The following is a 27,821-nucleotide window of genomic DNA, read 5'->3' on the forward strand; positions in this document are numbered from 1 at the left end:
CCTCTCTCTCTCTCTTTTTCTCTCTCTCTAGTCACGACTTGACTCTGGCGGTGCGCGTGAGTGCCACCAAGCGGAAATCGAATAGAACGAGCCTGTGGTCGAGTGCAGACCACTGAACTCTCGTCCGGAGAACGACGGACGGTCACGCGAGAAAAACACGACGACTCGGCTCGGCGGAGCAATCGCCACGTTCCCCCGTGCGTAAATCACGCTTCACGATCGCGCATACAGTTGAGCGGCGGGCGTGAGAAAGATCAGCCCGCGGCGGGGCACCAGCTCCCGTCGCTGCGTTCACGGACGGGAGTACAAAGGGTCTGTTGTCACACGGCCGGTGCTCTAGATCGTTTTGGGCAACTGTCAGTTTCTCGGGGGTCTCGGAGCAGGTAGATATTTTCGTGGGTTTTTAAATGTGATTCTACGGGACGATCTGCGTTTATATATTTAAGGACACTTGTGATACGCGGATTCAGGTTAGTAACGGACGCGTCTCGGCGTATCATCCTCCGTGAGCCCTGCCTCGCAGAGGCCTTTGTCCTTGTTCGCCAATTTAACCCCTTGGACTAGGTGTTTTTTTTCATAAAGATTTTCTAGTCTCGTTCCCCGTTAAATCTCTCATTGTGCACGTGTGCGTGTTTCGTTGCTAGGAGAGCGTTTCTCGTACATTTAGCTTCGCGATCGTAACGTTCGTGTCACGACACTTGTAATCGTCAAATATCGCGAGAAACGGGCGACGACCTCCCGAGGATGATTCTCCTGTTTTTCTATTCGTTCGAATTATCTAATTGCCGCGTAAATCTCTGTTGACAAATTTATACGACATTGAGTATTTAGAGAGCACAACAAAGGACATTAAGATTTTTATTTTACATTTTTGATAAACAATAATTATAAATATTATTAGCAAAGTAATTTGTATGTAGTCATACTTTATATTCATGTAACTGATGCAAATTTGTGGCTTGAATATTCATGTAGTAACATACAAGAAGTCATATACACATTGGTATATTGCAACAAAATTGTTGAATAATTATATTAGATATAGTTATGTATGTAACTTTAAAAAAAAGTTCTATTTTGTAATTTAAAATTTTAATATCCAAAATTTTATTCTTTTTCAAAAAATTGGAAATACAAGAGCTAATAAGAATATATCATTATATAAGTATATTTATTCTTTTTAATTTATGTGAAAAAGTATTTGTAGTATTTTAATATTAATAAGAGATAAAATGCTTTTATCCTACATCCTGTTCTATTTTAATAATATGTTACAGTTTAAAAATATTTTATAAATTTGCTATGTGTAGAGATGTTATATGTATGTATTTAAAATTTTATACAAAAGTTAAATAGGATATTATTTTTTTTTATAGAATGGCTCAGCGTCCTCAGAACTATGGGTCTACGGATCAACGAGTGGATGTACCTGAAATAGGATTTAGTCCTACTGAACTTTATAGTCTCTGTGAAAATATTACTGCTAACATATATACGATTAACGGAAGTTGGAGGTTTTTGGAAAAAGCTTACAAAAACATTGGAACCAGCAAGGATAATCAAGGTTTAAGAGACAAAGTGTAAGTACTCTCAGAAGTACAATAATAAGAGTAAAAATTTGATATAATGATATTTGAGAACAATGTATTCAATTTAATTTTATATTGATGTATTTGCGCCTTTCAGACATGTAACACAATCGAGTACCAATCATGTGGTTACACAGATAAGCAAGGATATAGCGAGACTGACTGTGCTGATGAGGCGTGGAGAGAAGAAAGAAAAGTTACAAATTGAAAAACTCACAACAGACTTTAAAGATGCATTACAGAAATATTCGGATATGCAGAAGGTATGTAAGATGTGACATGTGCCTCTGACATAAATATTTAAATAATCTTGACTATAAAGAAATCCCAATTCACATTTCTTTTGACATTAATGATAAGGTATTCTTTACAGTCAATTGCAGAGAAGATGAAGAGACATATTTTAGCTATGACTAGTATAGAAAATTCAATGGATGGGGAGGATGCTGAAGAGACACACCGCCTACTTCTAGCACAGGAACAAGAACACAAGACCACACAAAGGTTTGGAAATAACATCTTTTGCATTTCATGTAAAACAATGTCATATTTGTGCGCTCATAAGTAATGCAGAAAATCTTACCTATTTGCTTAGTTGGAACAATAGCAATGGTTTTCGTTGGTTGTGCATTTTGGACAATGCTGTAAGCATAGAAGCTATCGTGATTGTATCGGCTAATGGAGATTGTAAGATTTTCTGGATAAGATAGCGATAGAACTTGTGGATTTTATAGCATGCCTGTGACAAAAAAAAAGATAGACTGAATTTAAAATTGCAGTGAAAAGATTAATTAATTACGCGATATGTATTATTAATATAGAGAAGTTATAAAAATGTGTATGGTAAGTCAGTTTCAATGTATCTCGTGAAAGAAATAATAACAAAGGCAGAGGTGTTAGAAACAACGTGTGTGTGATCAATGTATATTGTGACATGCACAGGACACTCGAATTTCAACACGGGCTACTATTAGAGAGAGAAGATAGGATAAAACGTATTGAGGGCGATATTTTGGATGTGAATCAAATTATGCGCGAACTCGCAGCACTGGTGCATCAACAAGGTGATACTATCGGTAAGCATCCTCCTTATTATTGCCAGTAATTTTTAAAATAACAGCTGCACATTTTTTTATGATATAACGTAGAAAAAATTTCAAAATATAGAAATACAACTTCCGATCTGCTGATATTTGCTTTGTTACAAAGTAACATACTTAACGGAATCTAATGATTTGTTTTATAGATACAATTGACAACCATATAGAGAATATACATGGCAATGTTGAGCTAGGAGCACAGGAGCTGGAGAAGGGAAGTAATTACCAAAGTAAATTTCGTCGGAAAGTTTATATCTTGTTGTTACTTGCGATTATAGTTGCCATCGTATTAACTGTTATTCTAGTCATTAAATTAAGTTAGCGACCCTAGCCTCTGCGCGCGGGTTTTACTGATGAATGAAAAGGGTTGTCTCAATCTATCTCATATGTCGTTTGAAAGTAGTTTCTTCAAGGACCATCTCGTTTTGCCCGTTTCTGTATATTGGAGGTGTAACGAAGGAGAGTATAGAGACTTATTTTATATCTGCTTACAAATGGAATTGTATGTCTCCTGTATTTTTGGAGATGTTAGCCATTTTGAAATTTTATAAAACAGTATTTATATAATAATTTCAAATGTAAAATATGAATTTTTATAGGCCTTTTTTATTCTGTTTTTACACTCTAGCTGAATTATTACTGAATAAAATATATTAGAGCATCAGTAAAGGCTAATAATGCCTTTATCATTTTCTCACATACTTATCTTATAATGTATAATAGTTATTCAAATAATGTTATCATTTTTTTGGTATCTAATCAAAAATTTCTCATTTAAAAACAAATCTATTCGATTTATCATATATTATTTTACTATTACGCGTGGAAAAACTTTAAAATGTTCTGCTTTAAACCTTCAAGCTTTAAACCTAATTAATGGTGATACAAATATTAGTATCAACAGAAATTTGTTAATATCGGTTTATAGTTTGAAAACACATATTGTTGATACTGTATATCAATTTGATACGTTTCTTTAGCAAGTTCTATAAATATTTAACATTGCATAAAAGAATTATATTCTATAAACAAAAAAATATGTAAACAGATTTATAAATAGGCAGATGTATGTTTCGCATATGAATGCGAAACTGCACAAATAAAAATGTTATCTATTTATTGTCGCCACATGAAGAAATGATATTAGTAAGACCTACATATAATTATAATCAAATTGATACAAAATTTCACGTACATGTATTTTATAATCATGTTTGTATTAAATATTATTTTCATATATTTATCTGAATTATCAATCAGAATAAATATTATATATTAAACATACGAGTACTAATCGTAATTAATAAATTGATATAATGCAAACAAAGCCAAAGTAGGTAGATGAAAATTGTAACAGCATTATAATTAGCACGAAAATTGGCGTATAATCAATTAGGAAAGTATTCTTATGGCAACTCTTGTAATAAAATTGTATTAATTGACTTAGTTAATGCATAAAAATTAAAATTATGCGTTTTCTGAACAATAGTACCATTTAAATTGTATGAACTTTGTTATACATTCAAATTCGCATTTTTATCCTGTCTAATAAATATAATTCTAATTTTACTGAAAATTGCCGGTAAAATATACGGGTGCTAATTCTTGAAACTAATGATTTCTTTCATAAATGTTACGTATGTATGAAAATATTTTCATGAATAGCAGAAATATATTTATAAAAAAAGATATGTTAAATTTCATGAAAAACAGAAAAAATGATTTATAGGAGATATTGTAATGTAACAAATATAGACAAAGTATTAATCTACGTATCTTGAATTTTCTGTAAGAATTGGGGATATTATTACGCCGTAAATTATTTAATCAATGCTTTTTTTATAATTATATCATTAAAAAATGTCGCCTATATTTAAAATTATATACTGTCAAACACAAACAAATTTGATTGAGACAGCCATTTTCCTACGATTACTCGATTCTGATATGATTATTAGGCATTCCGGATCTTAAAAATCCAACGTATAATTATTAAGATTATAATCTGAATATTGTATATACAACTAATCATTAACATCATTTAAATAAATAGTGCTATGATATTGATATCGATACGTACGCTTAATATCAAGTATAATAGCTTTATTATCGTTGTTGATTTGTATGTGCTAAATTAATATTAGGCATTAAATTATATTTTGTTCTTTGCAAATAAAAGTTTTTTTATACCCTGTATATATCATATTATAATATATTGATTTATAAAAAATACAAAAATGCATTTAAAAAATGCTCAATCTTCGCGTATTATACCATGAAAAACCGTAGTTGTGAAGTGCATGCGAAAATACACATACAAATCGGAGATCCACTTTTATTAATTTTCCAAATCGCTAATAGAAAAATAATATCAAAAGTTTAACTATTTTGTTATTCTTTACGTTCAATAACAGACCTTTTGTTATATGATTTATAACATAAAAAAATTTATCTTTATAGTAAGATATATACACATTGAGTGATCAGAACTTTTATCATCAAAAAGTTCATATATAATAATAGATAAAAATCTCGATTTCTATACGATTTCTATCGACATGTATGAAAAATTTATATCTATAAAAATTGTTTTATACTAATATAATCTTATTTACAAGGGAATATTTTGTGAAAATGATTTTCATAAAAGAATCTTTGTAACTTATAAATATAGCACATACGTTTTCTTTAATATTCTAATTTAATATATTGGATTGGAACAAAAGTTCGTAACGGTACATATGTGGTTAAATAAATCTATGTACAAATATCTAAACATTGTTTTCGAATTTCAATTAAACAACGATACGAACTTTTATATCAGCCCAATACTATATATACATATATATAAATGTTTTTTTAACAATATGAAATTATGTTATTTATTATAACGAGACTTACACATGCCCTTTTAAAATAGAATAATATGCAGTTTTAAGTCTCAATATATAAAACCAATCTCAATATATAAGATTAAATCTCAGTACTTCTAAGATAGAAATCGTATAAAATTTTTATTATTTTACACAGCTCTTATAACTCCGTATATATTTGTAATACAGAGGAATTTGTGGGTACCTAAGCTTTTATTTTGTTTTGTTGAGATCGCCTGGCTTTTATTCGCGATTGCAATGTGAGTAATAACCCCGCGAGAACGTCGTGATTCGGTAACTTTTTCGCAAATAACAAACGCTTAACTGAATCATCATACGTCAGAAGAGCTACCATATTTTGTAATAGAAATCCTTGACAATATTCTAAGAGCTGTGCCGCATTATATACCTGAAAATTGAAATGTATTATAGTATATTAAATGATAATCTAAAATACGCAGTTAGTATGAAAATACATTGTTATAAAAATATACCTTTGCGTGAATATACATAGAAACAATATTGTCAAGGTCCACCATCGTGGAACACTGTGCTTCACAGTATCTGAGCAAGCCATCGAGTTGAAAGAAATTCGCTGCTGCCATTAATTCCAGAACATCACTTTGATTAACTTCCAAAGTAGCGCAGCCACCATGATAAAGAAATTCCATAACCATCTGAAAATTGAAATATTTAGACCGATAACAACTCTCAGCTCGTTTTTAATAAATTTTAATTATTTTGAACGTACAAGTTATTAAAATATTATTACTGTACAACTAGGAGATAATATTATATATCTTCTAGTTTATTATATTAAACATATACAAACTATAATAATAATTGCATACCTGGAATATGTGATATCTTATGTCGTTAATCTGTACAATGGGAGGATTGCCCTCGCATAGTTTGGAGCTCAACATATTTCTAAATCTCGGAGAAGATGTAACCAGTACAATTTTATGACCATAGAAAACGCGACCTTCGACTCTAAATTGTACATCGCTTAATTCTGGATTATTTACAAATTTTGGGTCGATTCTTGACCCGCTCGAAAGTGTAGTATCTCTAATCGGCTTGATTGCTTCCCATCCGAAACATGTGCAAAATATATCAGCGAGCAAGAGTGTTGTGCCTTCCTTCTGTGAAAATGACAAACACATCTTATATAAAACATGAATAGCATTAATGCAATTTTTTTAAATAATGTATTATTTTATTTATAATTGTTTATTTTATAAACAATCTTAAAACTAATTTTTATTTGTAAATTTAATATAATTTACCTTACTATATCTAAAAATATTGAATAAGAGTGGCAAACACTCCTGCACGAACTGCGTGGAATAATCGTCCGGACAGACTTGAAGAAAGTCTTGAAGTAATTGATCTATAACCGAATCCAGTCGCATTTCGTGAGCTGTCGCGAGACTGTGCATCCAACAATGTAATGTCCAGCCTATTTTTAGCCCACGAAGTTCCATAGTAATATCTATTAATCATAATAAATTGTAATTATATAAAGTGAATAATATAAAAAAATTTAATATTTTATTTTATACATAATTGATATACTCAAGAATTCTATTATCTTCTTACCTAAATGATTACTTTCCGCACTATGATACATCGCTTCTTGTAGCGCCTTCGTTTGTATCTTATTAAATACTGGTTCCTTGCCTTCTCTGCGAGCTCCTCTTCCTTCGGCAGTCTGCTGCTGAGAATTATTACCGGCGTTACCTTCGGCTAATATTTCTTCTAAAGATAATATCTCCTTTTCTCCTCGCTTTGCCGAGAAGTTGAGTGGATGCGATAGCAATTGATGAAGACAACTTCTCTGACCATGCGCCGTAGCCACCGAGATTGCGCTATTTATAAAATACAAAATTAAACATTAGTTTTATCTAAATGCATTCCGATCTGACATTTATTTTGATATTGATAAGTTCTAAAATTGTAGACTACATTTTATAGTGATTCTTTCAATAAATCGCATTGTTCACTAAAATCTGACTATGATAATAATATAGCAAAGTATTAAAACTGAATTACCTGTAACAACCACGTTGCACGGAACCAGAATAGGAGAATGAATCTTTAATCAAAGTAGACAGAAACGGCTGCGCCGCGTGTGCCAAGAGTAGAGCAACCATCTCGTTGTTTCCTGACGCCGTGGCCGCTTGCAGAGGCGTAACCGTGCATTTATCCTCGCTGAGTTTTGCGCCGCCTTCCACTACCGCACCTCTTTCCAATAATATTCTGGCGATATTGCAGTGACCCAACAGAGCCGTATAAGTCAAAGCGGTCCAGTGTTGTGTCTCTGCATTGAAAGCAGTTTGCGCATAACACATGCCGCTGGAGATAGCTCCACTTAAACTGTTAGGACTACTTGACGCTACATTTGCGTTCGATGTTTTATTTGGCGTTATTATTGCCGACTGATTAATCGGATTTCTAACGTTCGATATACCGGACGTTTGTGGAATCTTAGAAGGTGTGTTTGATGACGAGCTCGTCGTGGGTGGTGGGCTTTCAATATTCAAGTCTGCCCCGGCGTCCAGTAGAGCCATCACAGCTGATTCATCCCCGTTGATACACGCTAACATCAGAGCTGTAAATCCGGCATCGTTCACTGTGTTGATCTTTGTCGAAGGCAACAATGGCATTGCCTGAGCTATCAGATCTGTCCGTCCGCTGGTCAACATCTTGAAGGCCATGTCCAGCGTCAGCAATCGAACGTATTCGGCATCGTCGATGCGCTTGGAACACACTGCGATCTCCTCGGAACTACATGTACAACAATATCGCAAACTTTAACAAATTGTCTTATAGAGTAAATTAAAAATCTTCAACTATAAAGATTATCATAAAAAATTAAAATAAATGTGAATATCTCTAAATCTTCTAAAATTGCATATTGAAATTTGTTTGAATAAAAGTAGCAGTTTCACTGACCTTATCGGTCGAACGGGACAATCTACTCCAGGCAACAATAGTCGGGCAGCTTGATTAATGTCATCTTGATCCATAACCAGACCGTGTCTGTGCTCGGCATGCGCTGCAGCTACTCGTAGCCATTCTACTAACGGTGGTAGCACTACATAAGCTCGTTCGTATGCTAATTCTTGAATTCCAGAACCACGTTCTCCATGCTCCAGCTAAAACATTTTAAGCAGATCAATAATACAAAGTACGGTTTAAAACAACGTGTCTTGCAATATTATACAAGTTATTGTTAGTAATAATGATTATTTGCCGCAAAAAATTAATAGACTACTTTGATTAGAGTTCTCAAAGTAAATTCCATACCTGCGAGCATCTCATGTAATAAAATAGAGCATGTAACGCTCTAGTCGTCAGTGGTATGGGGCAGCGTCCCGCTTGCGCTACTTTGGAAATCAAATCTATCAATTCCGACATCGATCCTACGCAGGTCGTAAGTAACGACGGTTCCAAAGCTGACTGAGCTGCGTCCCGTCCGCTGCGCGACGACGACGATGAGTTCAAAGAACTTACACTTGCCCAACGAGGCATCGCGAGAGCGCCTGAAATAGTAAAAAACATTTTAATTAAGTGCGTGCAATTAACGTAAATTAATAAAAATATCCATATTATTTAAACAATATTTATATACAAAGTATTTTAAAAAGTTCTCAATCCAAAAAGATAGAAAATCAAATAAATCTGTTGACAGTATAATGAGCATTAACTGATATCGAATAATTCTCTTCTTAATAAAAAATACAGACCCGATGCCGTCCGACCGGCATTGAGATGCGCATATGGCTGTAACAAGCCCCATAAGTCGCCACTGTTGGCTATAGCGTGCTCCAGCATCGTCGCCGTGAGGGTCGTATGCGGTTCAGTCGGCACGCACTGTAGCAGTATCTCCTCCAGAAGATTCTCGATCCCGGCCGTCAGATATATCGCGGCGTACTCGTGAATCATCCGCCCGAGTCTCACATCGGACATCCAACGTAAGAAACGTCCGACTGGCAATTGCAGCCCTGAACGGGATGCCTTCGATTGCTTTAGCTGATCGCCAGATACAGCAAACATCGCGGCAGCTCGAAGGCAAGCCTTTAAACGAGATGGACATCAAATGACTATGTTTAGTGTTAAGTGCGGATGGCGATTGGATTATTATCAGTTGTTATTAGAATATATTGTTCTAGTTATCAGGATATTAACAAGATATTATTATTTGATAGCATGTGTGTGTAATTGCAAATAATTCTATGTACCTTGGTGCAAGAATCCGCCAGAGCCGGACAGAGTACGATCTTGAAGGCGCTGTACACCTCGTGCTTACTACAGAGGCCTATGGGCTTCGTCAATCTCTGAGTCTCGCGACCGATCCTGACTAGCGCGCGTTGCAGGAGGTAGGAGAGCCGCGGGATCGTCTCCATCGAGACTTGATCCATGTGTTCCCTCGTGCGACCGTTCTGAAGTACACGCAGCACATCGTGGTGAGTCCACGGTAACTGTTGCAACTCCACCAGACGATTGTGAGAGTCTACCCAGACGAACTCATCGGCACTGGTCACATTGGTGTTGATCGTTTCTAAGCTGGAGTGTCGCATCAGCCTCCTCACCGCGGGCTCCGAACTTTCCGAACCGCTCAATGAAGAGTATGTGGAAGAAGACTTGTGTGAGCGCATCGTCAACTGTTGGATCGCCAGCTTTATATCCTCCAAACCAGAACCCGACCATGGTACCTGCAGCTGCAGAGAAAATGAAATATTAGAAATAAATTTCTAGAGAAATTTCATTAGTTGAAAAATTAATGTAAAATTGATTTTTATTAAAACATAACTGGATAACTCGTTAAAATATTTAAAAACAAAGATTAATTCTGACTAATATTTGATAGAACATTTATAACACTTTAATATCATGAAGACATTATTTATTTAATTTGTTAAAAATATCGCAAAGAAAAAATGATAAAAAATCTCAGTTAATTTTAATTAGAACATTAATTAAAATATGTTGGAGCGGCTCTATAAAAGTTGAATGAGGTGGAACCTTAGCAGGAGTAGCTCGGTGCCGGTTGCGGCTTTGACCGGATCGGCTCCTGCCATTCCTTTGGGTAACCGACGCCGAGAGTCGATCGTCCTCAGGCACGGCGTTCAGTTGCTGAGGACTGTGAGTCCTATGATGACGATGCGGTGGCGAACTGCTGCTCGTGTGACCGCCAGTGTCCGACATACTCGCGTGTCCGGACGATCGATTTTCATCGGAGGAGCTGTTGCCGGTGCATTCCGGCCGCCTCTGCAAAAGTAGATGATCTTTTACGACCGGCGTCGCGGCGTTTCGCGGAATTTTCCGATCTTCCATTTTTTCGCGATTCTTAGTATGTAATTAAAATTTTAAATAAGATATCAGAAAAACGTTAGCAATTAAATATACATGTGGAATACCTCTAGCCTTGGATAAGTAGACATATTTCTACATACCTGAAGCGCACGGAGTTCGTGTAAACTGAGATGATGATGTTGGGAGTGACGCGGATGCTGTGGGGTAGGTGTCGGTGCCACGCTGTCCGTATCTCTTTCCGGGATCATATGGATCATGTCGTGGACCCCGGTTTTAGGGGAATTCTCGGTGAGATCCTTAGAGTAAGAGGGACTGTATATCTCGCGGTTATTACCACCGCCCGGTCTGTAAAAGAATTTTTATCTTGGTTCGACGAGAATAATTTATTTCTCTTTTTAGTTACAGTTTACTCCGCTCCCCTTCACATTATCTATTTTCATTACTTCTTGAAAATAACAATTAATAACATAACTTCCTTAAGTTATTTAATTTTAGGCTTAATCGCGGAAATAAAAATTAAGAAATTTTATGAAGAATTTTATCAAGACTTTTATTACGAAAAGATTGAACGCCGATTGAATGAAGAGTACGCGGCAACTCGTACGCGGCGACGTATTTAAAAAGCTCGCCCGGTGTAAATGGGTTTCCCTACCTGAACGACCAAGAAATGATAGCCGATATTCCGTGGGATAGGTCGGCGCGACGCGGCGCCTCGTTAATTGTCGCAAGAATAATCCTAGCGGCTCGCTTACGAGCGATCGCTCGCGCCGTTTTATCGGACCTCCCCCCGCGTTAAGAAGCAGACGCATAGTACGCATAGTCTAGACAGGTGCATTCCGTTGGAAGACACTCGTCTCTTGGAAGTTATGCTCTCGAAAAGTCGTAATCTACGTAGCTAACTGGCCACGTCTCTGATTCCTAGCTCTCGAGACGCACTCGAGAGATAAGAGTCACGTAACATTCACGAAGAAATGGATAAACGGAACTGCATTTGCGTTTGTCCTAATGAGACTCGCGTCACTTGTAAACCGTTGTAACGACCGTAAGGCTCTTTAGGGGCGCGGTAAGGTCTCTCCTCCACCCTAGAATTCCAGCGACACGGAGCTGCCGCTGATATATGCCGCGGCACCTTGATGAAAAAAATTTCATTTAGCTCGCGGCGGCCGCGAGCCTTGACCATCGCGTTTATACGCGATAAAACGCATTAAAAGTTAATAAAACCATGCGGTAGAATAATTTCCAATTGCTCACGTTTCGTCTCGTTTCAGATGCGTTTGCGATTCGCTGATGCGTAATTAATTTTCAGGAAGTATTACTGGATTATTTTAAATTTTGCCAACTTTTTTTTTTAACTTTCCTACGATGCAAATATACATATAAATATGTATGTTCCGCGCCTTGAGAGAAAGTGCTGTGGAAAGAATCGAGACAGAACGCGCCGAGCGTTCGTCGGAAACGAAAAGAAACCACCGTCGGTATCGTGATCCTAAAATTATTTTAAAAGGCTAATAACGCGTCTACTTAATTAAGGTTCCGCTGAAATAAGCAGCTGTAATACGACGAATGCGCTTCGCAATCCTTATGAACGCTATTATATTCAATTGCGCGACCATTGTTGGCCGATATCGAACGTCGAGGATTTAGCTTCGACAACTTTCAAATCCGACATTAGAAGTTGCGCAAACCCCGCCCGGTCGCGGGAGATACCGGGACAGAAAACGCAGCAATGCAGGTAGCGTATCGGCCAAATCAATTCCCGGTTATGGTATATACACGGTTACGCGAAAAGTGCGCAACATAAGCGCACTCCAGGGCACTTAATTCGTTCCTCTCATTTCACTTTTTAGACGCAACTCTTGCGAAACGCTAACGTCGCGATTATTCAAATGACCCGTTATCATATCAATTGATTAGGCTCAATTCGGCAATAAGAAAGTTGCCTTCAACATTATTATTCGTGTACAAGAAATAACAATTGCATTAATCATGACATTTATCAAAACTGCAACTGCAAACTGCACCGAGGCAAAATCACAATCATCTCGCTTATATAAATTTTATTGCAGTTTATAAAATAAACTTTATCTCAAAAATTGCAATTTCAATAGACACGCGTAATTAATTATAACACGATATGTAAAAGAAATTTTTACGTAATTGCATGCATTTCCTTTTGTACACGGAAAGAACGGTTTGGATCAAATTGATCTAAAAATTTAAGAATTCTGAAAATAATTTTGTTGAGCTATCAAAATAATAATGTAGAACGTTCAACATGAGGAGTGAGGCTGCAAAATGTCTCGACATTCTAGCAATTAATTTGACTATCCTACACAATTATTTTGATGACCCAAGAAATAAATTACTTTCAGATCTGTGTCCAAGCTAAATTTTAAGGAGCTTCAGCAAAACTGTTCCGTGTAATAAAATATATATCTCAGGCATATCAGTCGTTTGTTCGTTTGTAAAGGGCATTATTCCGATATGTAAGAAAAGCAAAAGCATTTTAATGTCTATTTTAAGAAAAAGAATACTAAGAAAGCGAGCGACGAAAAAAGAGCACCGCACACAGACGCACACCCACGTGCCGCAGGCATTCAACTCGAATGCACTTATTATGCACTTTGAGAGGCATCACTGTTGGGATCCGAGAGCATTAGTGGCGCATCATCTGGATTTCCTTGGAGAGCGCGAAGAACGGATCGTTTGTACGTCGGGAAAATAAATCAGCGAGCGCGGCTAGGAGTCTTAAAACAACTCGTAATCGCGATACGTAATACCGATTCGAAATGGCTCAACACGACGATTTACACGCACGTCCCATTACACGATATCGATTCGATACAGCGCGATGAACGTTTTATTCGAACGCGCGCATCCGTCAGTCACGCGGGGGGGAAAATTAAATGAACGCGTAGAGATAAGGATATTCAAACGCGAATTCCGCGACTGCGGCGCTGTCTGGGTCGCTAGTGAATCATGAATTACAAAGTGGCGAACGCGCCGCTCTTCGTGAGTGCGCAAAATCATGTGACATGTTTAGATACGCGTTCGACCGTCTCGCGAGATAAACGCGAGCGCACGATTCCATTATACCTTATCCCACTGTAACTCAAATTTTCCTTTACTTTCATCTGCAAGCCTTAAAACTCGATCTTTTATTCGTCTGGCCTTATCGAGAAATCGTGAAACAATAATTTCAAATTAATCGCTGTTACAATCAAAAAATATATTCCAAATTTCTTTTACTTTTCTGCAGGCAACAGATTCTTATTTAGAATCGTTACATGGTCGGAAATTTAACACTTAAAAATTATATATACGAGTATAAAAAAAAACGTGATATATCATTCATTATTAAAATTATTTCATTTGTAATGAGTCTGAGTAATTGTCTCTTGAGAGGATGAAAAACGAAACGTTGATCAATGAATTAACGAAAGAATCGTCCTCATTAGCATTTGAACGGCAAACATGGCGGAAACGACACGAGTATCGCGTTTAACACGAGAAGGAAGGAAGCCCGCGTCGCCGTAGGGCAGCGTATCTATTTTTCTTCCTTGGTCATTGACAAGCGTGCATGCGTGCGTGAATTTACCCCCTCAGCCGCCACTGCTGCACGAAACTCCAATCCGCCTTGAACCCGCTCGTGTCCCCCGGCAAGGACCAATAGTCCTCCAGCTGGCTCTCGTCCTCCTCTATTCTCAGCACGTCCTCCCTGCTGGGGCTGACGTTCACCACGATCTCGTGGGCAGCCTTGGGATCGCCCGCGCCGTTCTCCATCTCGGCGGCATCTCGGCGTCGTCCGGCGTCATCCTCTTCCCGCTCCTTGTCTCGCTCCGAAGCCTCTGTTGTCTCGGCGTCTCGCGGATTATTCTCGTTGCATCTCGATGTCACTTGCACGCACGCTTCCGGCAACGGCGGTGGCGGCGGGGGCGGAGCCGGGGGCTGCCTCATCTTATCTTCCTTCGGTCTCGGGTTCGAGTCGCCGAAGTAAATGACCGTCTTGTGACCGACGTCCTTCCCCGTTTTCCCGATGTCGTTGCTCGATGTCCACGGTTTTAGATCACGACTGTCGTTCATCACGCCATCACCGCGACGACTTCGGTCCTCCAAGGTTGAGCTTCTGTCGTAATCGTCGTCGTGCCTCGTGACTTCACGCCATTCCTCTCGCATCGGGGGCTTCGGCAAGAAGGGCATAACCCGCCGCAGGATAAAGTTCGCACCTTCGTGACCAATTTTCTGCTGAACTTGGACGCCGTTGGCGTTCATCTTGAATCCTTTCAACTCGCGACACAACACGCACCTACAGTCCTCGGTGCAGCACTGAGCTCGTCTCGTGGACGGCATGTCATTCACGTGAACAGGTCATTCTAGGACGCGCGCGCGGTCTCCGATCGGCCGATCGGCAGAGCGAAATCTTCGCGCTTATATCTATAGCGCAGATGCGAAAAACGTGAAAGCGTGACCGAAAGATCCGGTTTCCGTCGACGGTATCCCGAATCAATTTCCGATTTAATTGTACGCGCGTTTCACTGCCGCAGTCACACTGTTATTCAAAATAGTAGGTATGTTTGCATGTATCCCGTTTACAAATGCAGATTTCTGAAACGCCAGCTCGGCTCGCTCTGCTCTAGCTCGTTCGATCGTACCGTACAATATATTACAGACTTATATTTCGCTGTAGTGCCATAAATTTCCCTCTATCACACGATTATTTTTATTTCGCTCAACTGGCTCTCGCGAGCAAATAATTGGAATTCACCGCAAACTTTTCCTGGCGAGATCGTACAGGATGTCGGTTTCACGTCCTGCCACGATAACGTGTAACATTGCTCCAGTTTTGAGCGGAGATTCACGCCGCAAAATTTCCTCGCTGATTCATCGAGAATGACAGCGATAAAGATGTCTCATCGATCGAGCGAATCATCAGGTTGTAATTAGATTTATTAACAATCAATCACTCTGCGGACACTGACGGAAGCTTCGGTTTTTGCTCCACTTAGTATCGATAACACATGACACGGAGCGCGGCAAAAACGCGACGAGAAAACGCGAGGATTATCGCGGATTAGTAGGAACGGCTGCAGAAAAAAAGAACCGTATCGATAAATAAACGAGCCATATAATCACGGCGTTACTCTTTTCCGCTGCATTAGTGCGGTGCAGTCATCATGCTGCATTCAATGTAAACACGCGACTGAGACGACGACGACGACGTGTTGTACGGCTTCCTGTGCATCGGCACAGGTGAAACGTGTGCGCCACTGCGCCTCCCTCGCGGTGCACCGCACAGAGTCGGGGAAAAGAAGAGATATCCGTATCACTTTCCTACCTTCACCATGCGTGCGTGTGCATGCGTGCGCGTACGTGTGCGTGTGCGTACCCCGCCCGCCCGCCCGCCCGCCCGCTCTAGCTTTTGTTCCGTCGCGCGTAACTATGATATCACGGGAAAAGGAGCTTCGCTGCGCCCAAGTAAAAAAATATATATACGCGTCCGCCGCAAATATAGATATTACGCTCGGAGACGTTGCCCGCGCTCGCTATTGTCCCCCGCGAACGATCACGCAGAAGCTATTGTAAGACGCGATTCTGGAGTTGAGCCGCCCCACGAATCGATCGTACGTTTCGAGGACGATACGCGATGTCCGTACTATAACGATACGAAACCAATTGTGTAATAGCGTAACGGAGAATTACGTAATTATATAACGTTGCTAATTGTATAACGCCGGACTTGGTAAAACTGACCGTGCAACTCTCCGCGAGCGCGAGTTACACGGGCCTCCCCGTAATCCGGTCGTCTCGGAGGCTTTTATCACGATAGCAAGGAGATCTGAGAGGCTTATCTCATAAGAGAGACAGAGAGAAAGAGAAAGAGAGCGCGAGCTGGCTCGGCAAGCCGCGATCGCGACGTGCATAAGTGCCGGCCGCCACTTGTTAACTGCCATGCTCTTTTCGTTGGCGAGCCGCAGGAAACGGGAGAGCACAAACGAGTATGTGTCTTTACAGAGAAAGATAGGGAGAGACAGAGAGCCCCACCATATGTTTCGGGGGAGGACTTCCGGCGACCATCCTACTTCCTACGGCCGTGTACTCAAATCGCGTCGCCCTAGTCAGCATCCGTGACGGACTTTGACATCGCTTCAGATACGGTGTCATCGTTTTTTTTTGTTTTTTTTTTTTGTTCAGCTTAGACGTAAAGCTGTTGTTCAATCAGCATTTTTTTCTCCCACTATATAGTTTTCCCCCGCTATATAGTCAATTCTTTCCATCAATTAATTCTTTTCATTCATTGAAGCTTCTTTCGCGAGACAATCCACATCCCAAGATTGATAATCAATTGATAATCGGATGACGATAAACGCAATAGTCTTTTTTTCTCCCAAGACAGCTCTATCCTCCGAATAACATAATGACAATATAGGGGGTGTCGTGTTTTAATAATATCTCACGCCTGCGGTTTTATACGGTACTGTAACCTTTTGTATCGCGCGAAATCTGTCCACACGATCGGCAGAGAAGGTCGACCGTGAGTACCCCCGCACCGCGTTGCTGATTCCTTCCGGTACTGCTTTATTGCGGCGCGTACGAGGAAGATTCCCAGGAGGTATTCCTAGTAGCAATTAAATGCGTACAGTTGCGCACAGGGTGCTCGACACTCGCTCGCGGAAAACAGGAAGCGAAGTAGGTCAGCGTTAAAATCGTCATTAGAATTATGTAGCAACGCTCGTCCCCAAATGCGTGCGTCGAGTGTGCATTATGGAATTATATCTGCGAGGATTATAGCGCGAGCGAGGTCTCTCGTGACGTTGACGCAACTGGTGTCTCGGGCAATTATGAATACTTATGAGACAATTCGCGTGTCGAAATTGATAATGCGAACGGGGTACGTTGAACGCGTTGCGCCCCATGTTCGACGAACATCCAGAGTGTTATAGGAATATTATACTTTTCGATCAGAATTATTCAATCATTTCCTATTTAAATTTCTATTGTGTTTTCTAGAGAAAACAGAATAATTCAAAACAGTTTCACAATACGTGCCTTAAAATTATACCTTGTAGTTTCCGACAGATTTGAAATTTTAATCGAGCTTGAAATTCTCGAGATATTAATACACGTATAAAACTGCTCGTTTAAACTGTTTGTGCGATAAATTAATTTCTAATTTTTCCAATATTTTTTCTATTCACGACAAGATTGTTCGTTCCAACGTTGATATTAAAAAAAAATATGATTTAAACATTTTAGATTTTTCGGCTAAAATTAAATCGACAATGCTTCGCCTTAAGATAAATCATCCAGATATTAGCATACGTCACGCGGCGTGCATTTTCTATTTTTCATTTACCTTCCGTTAGCACAGATTGTATTTAAAGGCTTTAATAGAAGTCAGTTACACAGCGAAAACTACCACGACCGCCTTCAGTTCGCATTACCGTAAATTAACGCGAAAGCAGACAGCTCTACAATCCAGATAAACCGGTATTCCTTATCGCGCGCTGAAAATCTATCTATCGAAGTCGACTTCATCGCACGAGGAATCATTAAAATCCAGAGTATAAAAATAGTGATGATAATAACAGAGTTTCTAAAAATAAAAAAAAAAACCATAAACATAACTAAGTAAACGATTGCTTATTCGCACGGTGATTACGAAAATGGATTCGATAGAGACGCGAGGCGCGAGAGTTGAAACAAGTTCGCACAGTTTCAGCTGTGGTCTTTTTTTTTAGACCGAAAGAAACGAGATACATCCCTCTACAAAGAGTTTGAAAAATCGATGCCCTCGAAACTGCATATGCATAAGACCGTTTGTTGAATGAATACTTTTAAGAATGGCCAAATCCGCAACACGTGTCCCGTAGCAGACAAACTGCAAGGAGAGGAAGAGTTCAAGGCAGATATTGTCCGTGCTCACGGGGCGAAACTCCGGTGTCAAGGGCGGCGGCGGCGCTCCTACGAGGATATTAAATTATTCACCGAAGCGTGTCTACGCGCCCGTCGTACGTCCGCCGAATATTCTCTCGAGGAACGTCCGCCCGTTCATCGACGTCGACGTCGCGTCGGCGGCGGTTCTTCGACGGGCAAGAAGGACGGGAATTACGGTCTCTCTAGAATGTGCACAGGCCACCGCGTGTTCGCCGGCGCGCTATAATTTTCCCGTAAACGTTTTTCCCCACGCGAAAGTGGCGCATACGTATATACGTATATCGTACGGAGCACACAGGCGGAAGTTCTGCAACGCCGGCTCTCCGCCGGCCGCCTCTATGTGCGTTTTTCGATCCGCCTGCATAAAAGTCGGACGGAGCCGTTAATTTGATTCTTGCAATCGCGAGAGGAGGCGGAGAGTCTGATGGTCGCAACGATGACGCACGTGAAAAAGCAACAGTATATGTGCAGCAGCGATATAATAAAAATGTCGCGAATAACGTTACTCTGTTTCTTGAGGATGTACCCATCATATCGCTTCGCGAGTGGCAAAGGTTAAATCGCTCGTGCGGTTAATTATTCACCTAAGAGGTATATCCGACTCGGCGTGGATCGATCGGCATCGAAATGTAATAACACTTCTGGGAGGGGGAGGGAGATTTTAATAATCGTCGGTTCGCGGATGCCTCACGTAGGGCGTAGCTAATAATAAGCTGGTTATAGGAAGCTCGCCGCGCTTGACGGCTAACGGTTCTCGCGAATGGGAGTGAACGCGCCAGAGAAATTAAGGGAAATTTTCTTCAAAATCAATATCCTCCTCTCCGCTCTGTGGTCTGCGTGTATTCGCATTTCTTCCATCTCGCAGCGTTGTACAAAAAGTAATAAGCGCGTACAGTAGGATAACAGAAAACGTGCGCGATTGCAGCATGTAAATCTTCATCTATTGAGTTTCATATTACTTCAGAAGAAATGATGGAGAATTACAAAAATTAGCAAAGAACTCCCTCCGCAATAAGAATTTCCGCTTCTCTTGCTTCTCTCTGTCAATCGCTGTCCGAGTCGATAAATATAAAAACGAAACTTCTTTATAAGCGCTACAATATTCCTAGAATATTATAAAAATATTTTACGAATATTATAAAAATATTCTACAAATATGAAAATATTCTACAAATATTATTGTGATCAAAAATTTATGTAAATTATTATAAATAAAATATTCATAAACTTTCTAATTATTACATTTAAAAGTTATAATATTCTCAATAATTAAAGATATTGAAATAAATAATACTTCTCATATATTATTAGAAGTGGACATATAATCACATTTTATTAATATTAAATAATATCGTAGCGCTTATAGGGTTTATCTGTTTATTTATTTAATTCTATTCATATCTCTGCTTGTGTTTGGGAGGTGCCTTATTTCCGGCCATAATCATTAGCGCCAGTAGTAACACGTGCACAATCCTACGCGCACGAAGATAATGGATGCGTCTCGTCCGTGATCTCGCTCTCTTTCTCCGCCAACGCCGCTGCTAGTAAAAGCTAGTCGAGATCAACGCTATGCAACGAAAGGAAAAAAAAGAAGGCAAAGTAAAGCGGAAAGAGCCATTAACCCAAATATCTGCCGCGGATTCACCTCGAATCAGCGTTTCCCCTCGTACGCATTCTCAATCGCGACGACGAGCGGCGGCGGCGGCGGCGGCGGCTCGTCGCATCGTCGCATCGTCGCATCGTTCCCAGATAACGCGACTTTTCCCGCGAGTTTCCGACTTTCGGATAACTAATTAAAAGCGAGCTCTCCCTTCGCACGATCGCGCGCGCACATGCCTATAATGGCAAGCTAATTTCTATTTCATCCTAATTCTCTGCCGCCGCCGCCGCCGCGCCGAGAAAATGAATCGGACGATTGAACGTTGAATATAACGAGATGCGGGGCGAGAGTAAAAGTTTCTGCTAACGAGCGCCAGTGCATGGGACGAGAGGCGCACAATAGCGGCGTATAATAGCGGCGCACAATAGTGGTCACCAACACAGTCGAGGATCCCCGAGAATGCGCGAAATGCGTATCCAGTTGTGCCGCAAAACGCCGGATATTCGAATGCGTTGCAGCGTTCGCTTGTATCCCATTATGCGCGTCCGGATGCTTTCTCGCGCGGATGCATCATCTTTCGCGCGACAAGGACGGGAATAGGACCCACTTGTCCCGTCACAGAGTAATAAAGAGATGCAGAGGAGACCGTCGCGTCGCGTTGACAGAAACGGATTTTCTTACATTTTTCAGACATCTTATATCAACATATTCCATATAGATTTCTGAAACCCTATAGTCGCGAGAATCGAAAGTCATGTCGATGAAACTGAATAACAGAGAGAAACCAACTATTCAGTCGTCAGGTCTCCCGAGATCGGATCAGTTGTAATTGCCTCGTAAATTTCAACGATCCCTAACGACATGACTAATTCGATGCGCAAAAAAATGAGCGTTATAAAAATTAAAATATGTAACATTCAACAATATTAAATTTACGAGTCTCTTATGCAAAAATTTATCGCAAATCTTTAATATCGATTCAAATAATCGTGCCAATCATCGAGAATCGAATTCCAAATTGACGAAAATGTACCGACGATCGATTTATTATTGTGTGTAAATCTTTGTACACGGATAACAGAATCTTTGTTGTAAATCTGAGGTGGTTATCGTCATTCGACATTAATCGCAACTTTACGTAAACGTATAATCAATAGACACGTTAAATAAGCTCATATGTAATCACGCACAATTATTTTGTATTATACATACCAATCACGTGCATACATTAGTTTTACTAACTAGACAGCGTGTATAAAATAATAATTAAGCAATTATTAATTGATTACATTTTCTAGAATAAGAAACTAGACGTATATATTTTATACTTAATTTCCTCTGCAAAGAAAATATCTGAACGACGTTCGCGAATGAAATACTTTGTCGTCTCCGTTACGTATTAAATATTTTAAAGTTTATAAATACACACGCGCGCACATATAAATCGAATACAACGACCAAGATTGATCAAAGTATTTCCAACTTTTTTTTTTCTTTCGTGATACGTTGCCAAAGTGTGTCAGATGAAAGTCCGAGATGAAAGTGGGATCGGGGCTATTGAAGCTACGTCTAGGTTGAAATTATCTCGCAAACGCAATATATCGCATAGTCGACGAACAACGACGCAATATTGCGACCGAGTATCAACTGACTTGGCTCTTTTGCTTTAACGGTAGAGTCTCACGAATACACTCAGGAATTCGCACACCATGCAGGTGCGAGGACCCGAAAGGTTAACCGAGACGTCTCTACGGGCTCAACGTCCTCGGCTTTGTATCTCGGCTTTTCAGCGATCCCTGTCGTAGACACCCATTGTGTTCGACGGATTCGCTCCTTTTCACATTTTCTTACGTTCGCGCATTTTATGGCGACAGGACCTGACCCAAATAACCAGGAAAATAATTTTTCCTCTATTCATCCATTGAAAAAAAAAAGGGGGAAAGACATTCAACGTTTCCTTTAAACGTTATTTAAGGCAATAATTTTCAAAGTTTATTCTATCCCATATATAAGGTGCACTCAATTGTGGGGCTGCGGTTCTCGGATAACGACAAGTGACGAATAGCAATAGCGACGAACGTAAATAACGCGTCGAACGGTATCTAATTTCAGTGCACGGGGTCGACAGTCGGATGCAACTCCTGGACGATTTTAATCGATCCTTATCGCACCTAGCGGACTGCCGAGCGGGCGACCATTAATCAGATCTTCATTAAGATTGGCATCGATTACTAAGAACGCGCGAATGCAGGGAAGCGTCGCGACGGCGGCGGCGGCGGCGGCGTGGCGATGGCGAACGACGAAAGAAGAAGGAAAGCGCTTACCGTCGTGGCTTCGGACGGAGTATCTCGTGACCCGAATCGGATATGCAGATGCTCAGGCTCAGCGGTCCCCCGTAGTGCTCCGAGGGAGTGCTCGCAGTTTGCACGGTCGACTGCTGAGGGCTGGAGATACCGCTCCAGCCGGAAGTGCCGCTTAGGAAGAGCGGCTGCTGTCCGCACCCGCCGTCCATCGTCGGCCGTTCCAGATTCATCGTGTCCTCCGGGAGCTAGCACCGCTGAAAAACCTGCAAATTATCACGCGTGTTACACGCTACGCAACATCAGCCTCAGTAATAATAATCATCATCATCATCATCGTCGTCGTCGTCGTCGTCATCCTCATCATCTAACTCTCTTTTGCGGTTCAAAGCGAAATCCCGGAAACAAACGAGATGAGTTTTTCACACGGCATCGCGGAGAGATGAACACGCCGGTTACATTTTATATCAATAACACTTCCTCGATTTTATCGATATCATTTCGCTTCGGTTCGCTTTACTTCTTTACGCTGTACTTCGTTTTGCATTAATAGATCTTGTTGATCCAATATATCGAGTTTGAACACAGATCTAGATAAGTGTAATGAAAGATTCCATCGTGCAAGCATTAATCAACGAGTGATACGTGTCTGTTAGTCGCTACACGAAGGAAAAAAAACGTTGCAACGAGCATTTTCAAGCTTGACGAATGAAAGGAAATGTTGTACAAACATGTCGCTCGAGATAATGCAGAAACTTCACCATATTTCGCACGAGAAATCTAGCTAAGCAAAAATAATCTACAAAAGAAAGTAATTATGCGAAACTTTCTCGAGCGCGAAGGTCATTAACGAGTCGGATAATTGTGGGGGAGTAATTAACGCTGAGATATTATCACGCCAAGGAAAACATCTATTCAGGCTTCATTCATATAAGATAAAAGAATGTCAAATAATGACGACAATAAAAATCGTACGATAATAACGTCTACTTTTTTGCTGCTCTATTCAACTGTATTTTGAATGCAGAAAAAAAGATATTCAAAAGGAGAGAGAGGAAAGCAAAAGGGAGGAGAAAGTTGAAAGGAACAAAAGCGGAAAGTCGATTTCGTAACTCTCTTGTGAGTTAGAAAATATTAAACAACTTAATAAAAATGTATAAAATGTATGGAGAGAAAGAGAAGGAGAGGTGGTAATTGAGAAATTATAAATTGCTTATATTTTCCGCAACGCGTACTTCACGCTGAAATAAAACTGAGAACATTTTTTTTTCCATCCACACATATGACTCATCGCCTTGAGGATCCATCTCGTATATCTCTAATCCGCTATGAACGGATTTATTTTTACGAAAGATTAGATTTCCGGATTAGTTTCGCGCGTACGTGCGAAAAAGTATCATTTATGCGTTCGCGGAAACGCGTAATCGGGGAAAGGAATAGATCATTCGCATTGTGTACGTAGCTCTGAATTTGCGGCGACCGGTTGCGACAATCCGGGTAAATGCGGACAGAGAAGCGCCTCGCGAATATATCGTGAAAAATGCCGTCACTTCTCGCGCGAGAGGTGTGTGTATTCGTGCCGGGTGGACCCGCGCGATGAGAAATTCCATCTCAATCGTGGAAATTTTCCACCGTGGTCTCAATACATGGCACGTCCCCGAGGCACGGCCCGTACGCGTCGCGCTTGTGCACGCTCGTGTTGCTCGCTTTGACGGATTCTTGTATGCAATTACTCTGCCAGGCTCCCAAAGTGCTTCCTTAAGCGTGCGTTTCAAAATGGGGGGACGACCCAGTACCCCGTGATGCGCCTGCCTGCCCGGCTGCTCGTTCGGGGAACTTTTATCGATGTAATATTCGCCGAATCTCATCACGGTAATAATGCGACAGTCAGAATGACGGGAGCAGTCGTAAAGCCGATATTCTTTATCGTAAAACGTCAATAAGAGCCATGTAAGTCGCGAGAGAAGACTCGATTTTTTTTTTGTTAATTAAAAATCAACCAAAAAAAAGAGCACTCTCACCATCAAAGTTGAAAGAAGAAAGAAATAAGAGCGTGTTGATCTTGCGTGCAGCTGTAAGCTCTATTTTTCTTTGGTGAATAAAGCGGAAGAGGAGTGACCTATTTATAAGATATGGGGAAACCTCTCTCAATAAATATATTAAAAAATTCGAATAAACGGATCGCGCTCTTTAGCATAGTGAACGGATTCCACGGCTCAATTTCACGATCCTCGGTTCGGTGACTGATTTAACGTGCGGGGCACTGAGGTAACTGGTTTAATGTAAACGGGCTCGCCAAAAGTGGCGTTGTGTCCCGAAGTGTATTTAACTGACCTCGACTGGTCTCGCACACATCTGCCTTTCTAACCGATCGGCTGGATATACGTGCAGCAGCCATACCTTGAAAGGGACGGGTGCGTATACGCGAATGTGAAGCCGTGTGCCCGTGGCGTAAACCTATCATTTGCCAGAAGAAAATCAGGGTCAACCGGTGATCGTTAAGTGATTTTGCAAAAAGCGAACTGGATGTCGAAGATTCCCGGAGAAATATGCCGTTTATTTGGAAGGGACACTTACGCCCGTATCACGCGGCCCATCGTTAAAATCTCTCCGTCCGCTTCGTATAAAAGTTAAGTAGTCACGCGAATGGTAGCCCGCGAAGAAAAAGATTGATTGTGTGTATGACATTTTCTTTTCTCATGCCATTTTAATTAACTTTAATCTCCCTCACTCTCCGTAGCGCCGTGGCGCGTTACGTAGACGCGTAATTTCTAATTATGCCATATTAAAGATAAATTAAAGAAAGCCATAAGAATTATGTGTAACGTGTATTTTTCATGATAAAAAATGCTTTGTTATTGCTCAACCTTTTAGTTTCAATAATGATTAAAATCCCAAATGCACCGTACGCACGCACGCACGATAAGTGTTTCTTTCGCGGAAAGGTATATCTATTAACGTTTTATTGTGTATTAATCAAGCAAAAACTTAAGATCCGAGCGAATCAGGCAAGTATGCGACCAACGTCACCAAGTGCATCGAGACGATGCAGCCTCCGAGGCGACAGCTGACAGCTCGGATTCGTCTCGATCAAATGACGATGATTACAGGCCTCTAAGAGCCGGTTGCGTCAACGTCACGTGTGATGCATATTTAATAGATAATAAATAAGTTCCTTCGCTATTTACGTATACAATTTCCGCTAATAAAACCAGAAAAAGAAACGGCAGAATTAAGTGCGTTTACACCATATTCTTGTTTCTACTTTTATCATTTCTGTTTGCCAGATCTTTCCTCGTAATTATAGCATAACTATAAAATATGAATCGTCAAAGAAAGACCGCCCCACATAAACAAAAAGATATCTCTTTAGGTTTCTAAAAGATATCTCGCCATGTCTTGAGATGTTTCGTACTTTCTTTTTTAAGATTTGAAAAGACAGCTTTAGCGATCTAAAAATATACAATATTTTGAGGTATCTTTTATAAATCTAAAAATATCTTACGTGACAAATATTTTAAAAATATATTTTAAGATATCGTTTAGATATCTTTTAGAAATGACCTTTAATAAGATACGAGTTTGTAAATAAAAAAATTATAGAAGATAATCTGTAAATGTTTTAAATAATAAAGTTAGGATTGAAAAGCTTTGGATCCGCAAAGAGTTTCCAGAAGAAAAGCATTATACATCTGTATAATTATTTGTACGCATAAAAACGTGTTCGGAAATTGGAGTCACGTCTTCACAATTGTTAATTGGATGCAGCGTATTTTCCGGACATCCTATAAAGACATTTTGGAGTCAATTGGGATCATGGAAATTGACCACCGTTTGTAATTAAACCATTTAAGCGTGTCTAACATATTCTCCTTTCTATTAGAGCGTAACTATACAGAAAGAAAATTAGTATCAAATCAACAATTCATTGTTTCATTTATAAGCAAAAATATAAAATCTTCTTAAAAGCATAATCTTAGATATAAATTTATAACATAAAGAAATTTTATTTCTGCATTTATAAATTTTATTTTTAATGATTTGATACTATTTTTTGGTGTGTACAATCCTTCATGCATTTTTTTGCGTGCATATTCGAGAAAAAGTCTATTTAAGAAATTTTAAAAAATTTTATTTGTTTTCGTGAAACCTTCAGCAACAACCTTCGCGCGCGCGCGGGCGCATGACGAACCCTTAGAGGGTGCAGAGAATCGGGCGGATGGAGCTCGGGGCACGATGCAATCTTGGCGCGGCGTTGGGCCCCGTAATACACGCGGCATTGAGAATACACGCATACACGGGACGTGGTGTAAGCGACGTGCACGCGGTCGTCCGCCCCGCGACCGCCGCATTCCAGGGGCTACCCAAACTGATGCCTATACCTTATACACCGAGCTCTCTCTCCTCTCTCTCTCTCTTTCTCTCTCTCTCTTCTCTTTCACTTCTCTTCTTCTCCCCGCACACGCTTCACCACCGATATCTTCCCCCCCGCGCCTCGTGTATCCCTTTACCTCCCGTTAACTCTTTTTTTTTTCTCTCACTCCACTCTCGTTCTCTTCTCCTCTCCCTCTCCCTCTTTCTTCTGTCCTTCCTACCGTCTGTCGCGAGAATCCGCGCGCAAATCTCGTCCCTCCACTCTGTACGAAATTTACATATTTTCTTCCTGTCTTTTATTTTCTCTCGATCGCGAATGTGACGCGACACCTGGCACGATAATCCCATCAGCATCGCCGAATTTTATTTGATCGCGAGACTTTTACGAGGCAACGCGCATTAATTTGCTCGCGGACCTTTCCTCCTTACTTTTCGACTTAGACCGAGGATCGGTTTAATTCCAACTGAGAGGCTCATTTGCCTCTCCAGCCTTTTTCGTATTACGCCCAGAAAGAGATAGGAATGAGAAGAATGGGAGATTGATAAGAAAATGAGAATTTTTAGCTTAATTTAAAATCTAATTAAAAATCTAAACTAGAATATTTATATAGACAAATGCGATAGATGGTTAAAGTACGATCGAAGCCAACGCGATTAGAATAAATATTGAAGGGATCAATCCTAACGGGGACCCTAACAGTTCCTGTGTTTTAGGATCCACAAACGTT

The 27,821-nt window shown here is 40.1% G+C and overlaps 2 protein-coding genes across 7 annotated transcripts in view; one reads left to right on the top strand and one right to left on the bottom strand.

Annotated features, from left to right (window-relative positions):
* Positions 1–51: 51 nt before the first annotated feature.
* On the top strand, positions 52–4,859 carry LOC105200854 (syntaxin-12). Of its 2 annotated transcripts, none has more exons than XM_011168627.3 (6): positions 52–383; positions 1,377–1,580; positions 1,687–1,852; positions 1,963–2,093; positions 2,532–2,665; positions 2,836–4,859. In XM_011168627.3, exons 2-6 carry the CDS (start codon positions 1,378–1,380, stop codon positions 3,009–3,011), a joined length of 810 nt encoding a protein of 269 aa, XP_011166929.1. In that variant the 5' UTR covers positions 52–383; position 1,377; the 3' UTR covers positions 3,012–4,859. The 2 variants fall into 2 exon arrangements, with proteins under 2 accessions (XP_011166929.1, XP_011166930.1); XM_011168628.3 differs by having other exon boundaries at positions 210–470.
* The window catches only part of LOC105200853 (ankyrin repeat and BTB/POZ domain-containing protein BTBD11), a 32,309-nt gene continuing 8,223 nt past the window's right edge, over positions 3,736–27,821 (bottom strand). For 3 of the 5 annotated variants that reach the window (XM_026130114.2, XM_039459638.1, XM_039459636.1), the window contains 13 exons: positions 22,744–22,985; positions 11,025–11,229; positions 10,594–10,839; positions 9,810–10,289; positions 9,315–9,645; positions 8,875–9,110; positions 8,521–8,723; positions 7,618–8,352; positions 7,165–7,433; positions 6,852–7,057; positions 6,414–6,707; positions 6,057–6,239; positions 3,736–5,971 (listed from right to left, as the gene is read on the bottom strand). In XM_026130114.2, the coding sequence (XP_025985899.1) occupies positions 5,768–5,971; positions 6,057–6,239; positions 6,414–6,707; positions 6,852–7,057; positions 7,165–7,433; positions 7,618–8,352; positions 8,521–8,723; positions 8,875–9,110; positions 9,315–9,645; positions 9,810–10,289; positions 10,594–10,839; positions 11,025–11,229; positions 22,744–22,952 (3,801 nt within the window). In that variant the 5' untranslated portion in view covers positions 22,953–22,985 and the 3' untranslated portion in view covers positions 3,736–5,767. Of the gene's footprint in view, positions 5,972–6,056; positions 6,240–6,413; positions 6,708–6,851; positions 7,058–7,164; positions 7,434–7,617; positions 8,353–8,520; positions 8,724–8,874; positions 9,111–9,314; positions 9,646–9,809; positions 10,290–10,593; positions 10,840–11,024; positions 11,230–14,482; positions 16,227–22,743; positions 22,986–27,821 lie in introns of those variants that run through there. The other 2 variants (XM_026130115.2, XM_039459639.1) reach the window with 2 other exon arrangements.

This window comes from Solenopsis invicta, chromosome 2 (genome assembly GCF_016802725.1).
Source record: "Solenopsis invicta isolate M01_SB chromosome 2, UNIL_Sinv_3.0, whole genome shotgun sequence".
In the NCBI taxonomy this organism is placed as follows: domain Eukaryota; kingdom Metazoa; phylum Arthropoda; class Insecta; order Hymenoptera; family Formicidae; genus Solenopsis; species Solenopsis invicta.

Bases quoted from the DNA above. Each gene is read 5' to 3' on its own strand.
- LOC105200854 (XM_011168627.3), top strand. From the start codon at position 1,378: ATGGCTCAGCGTCCTCAGAACTATGGGTCTACGGATCAACGAGTGGAT. The intron at 1,581-1,686 runs GTAAGTACTCTC...TGCGCCTTTCAG, and splicing joins CAAGGTTTAAGAGACAAAGT to ACATGTAACACAATCGAGTA. The intron at 1,853-1,962 runs GTATGTAAGATG...TATTCTTTACAG, and splicing joins AATATTCGGATATGCAGAAG to TCAATTGCAGAGAAGATGAA.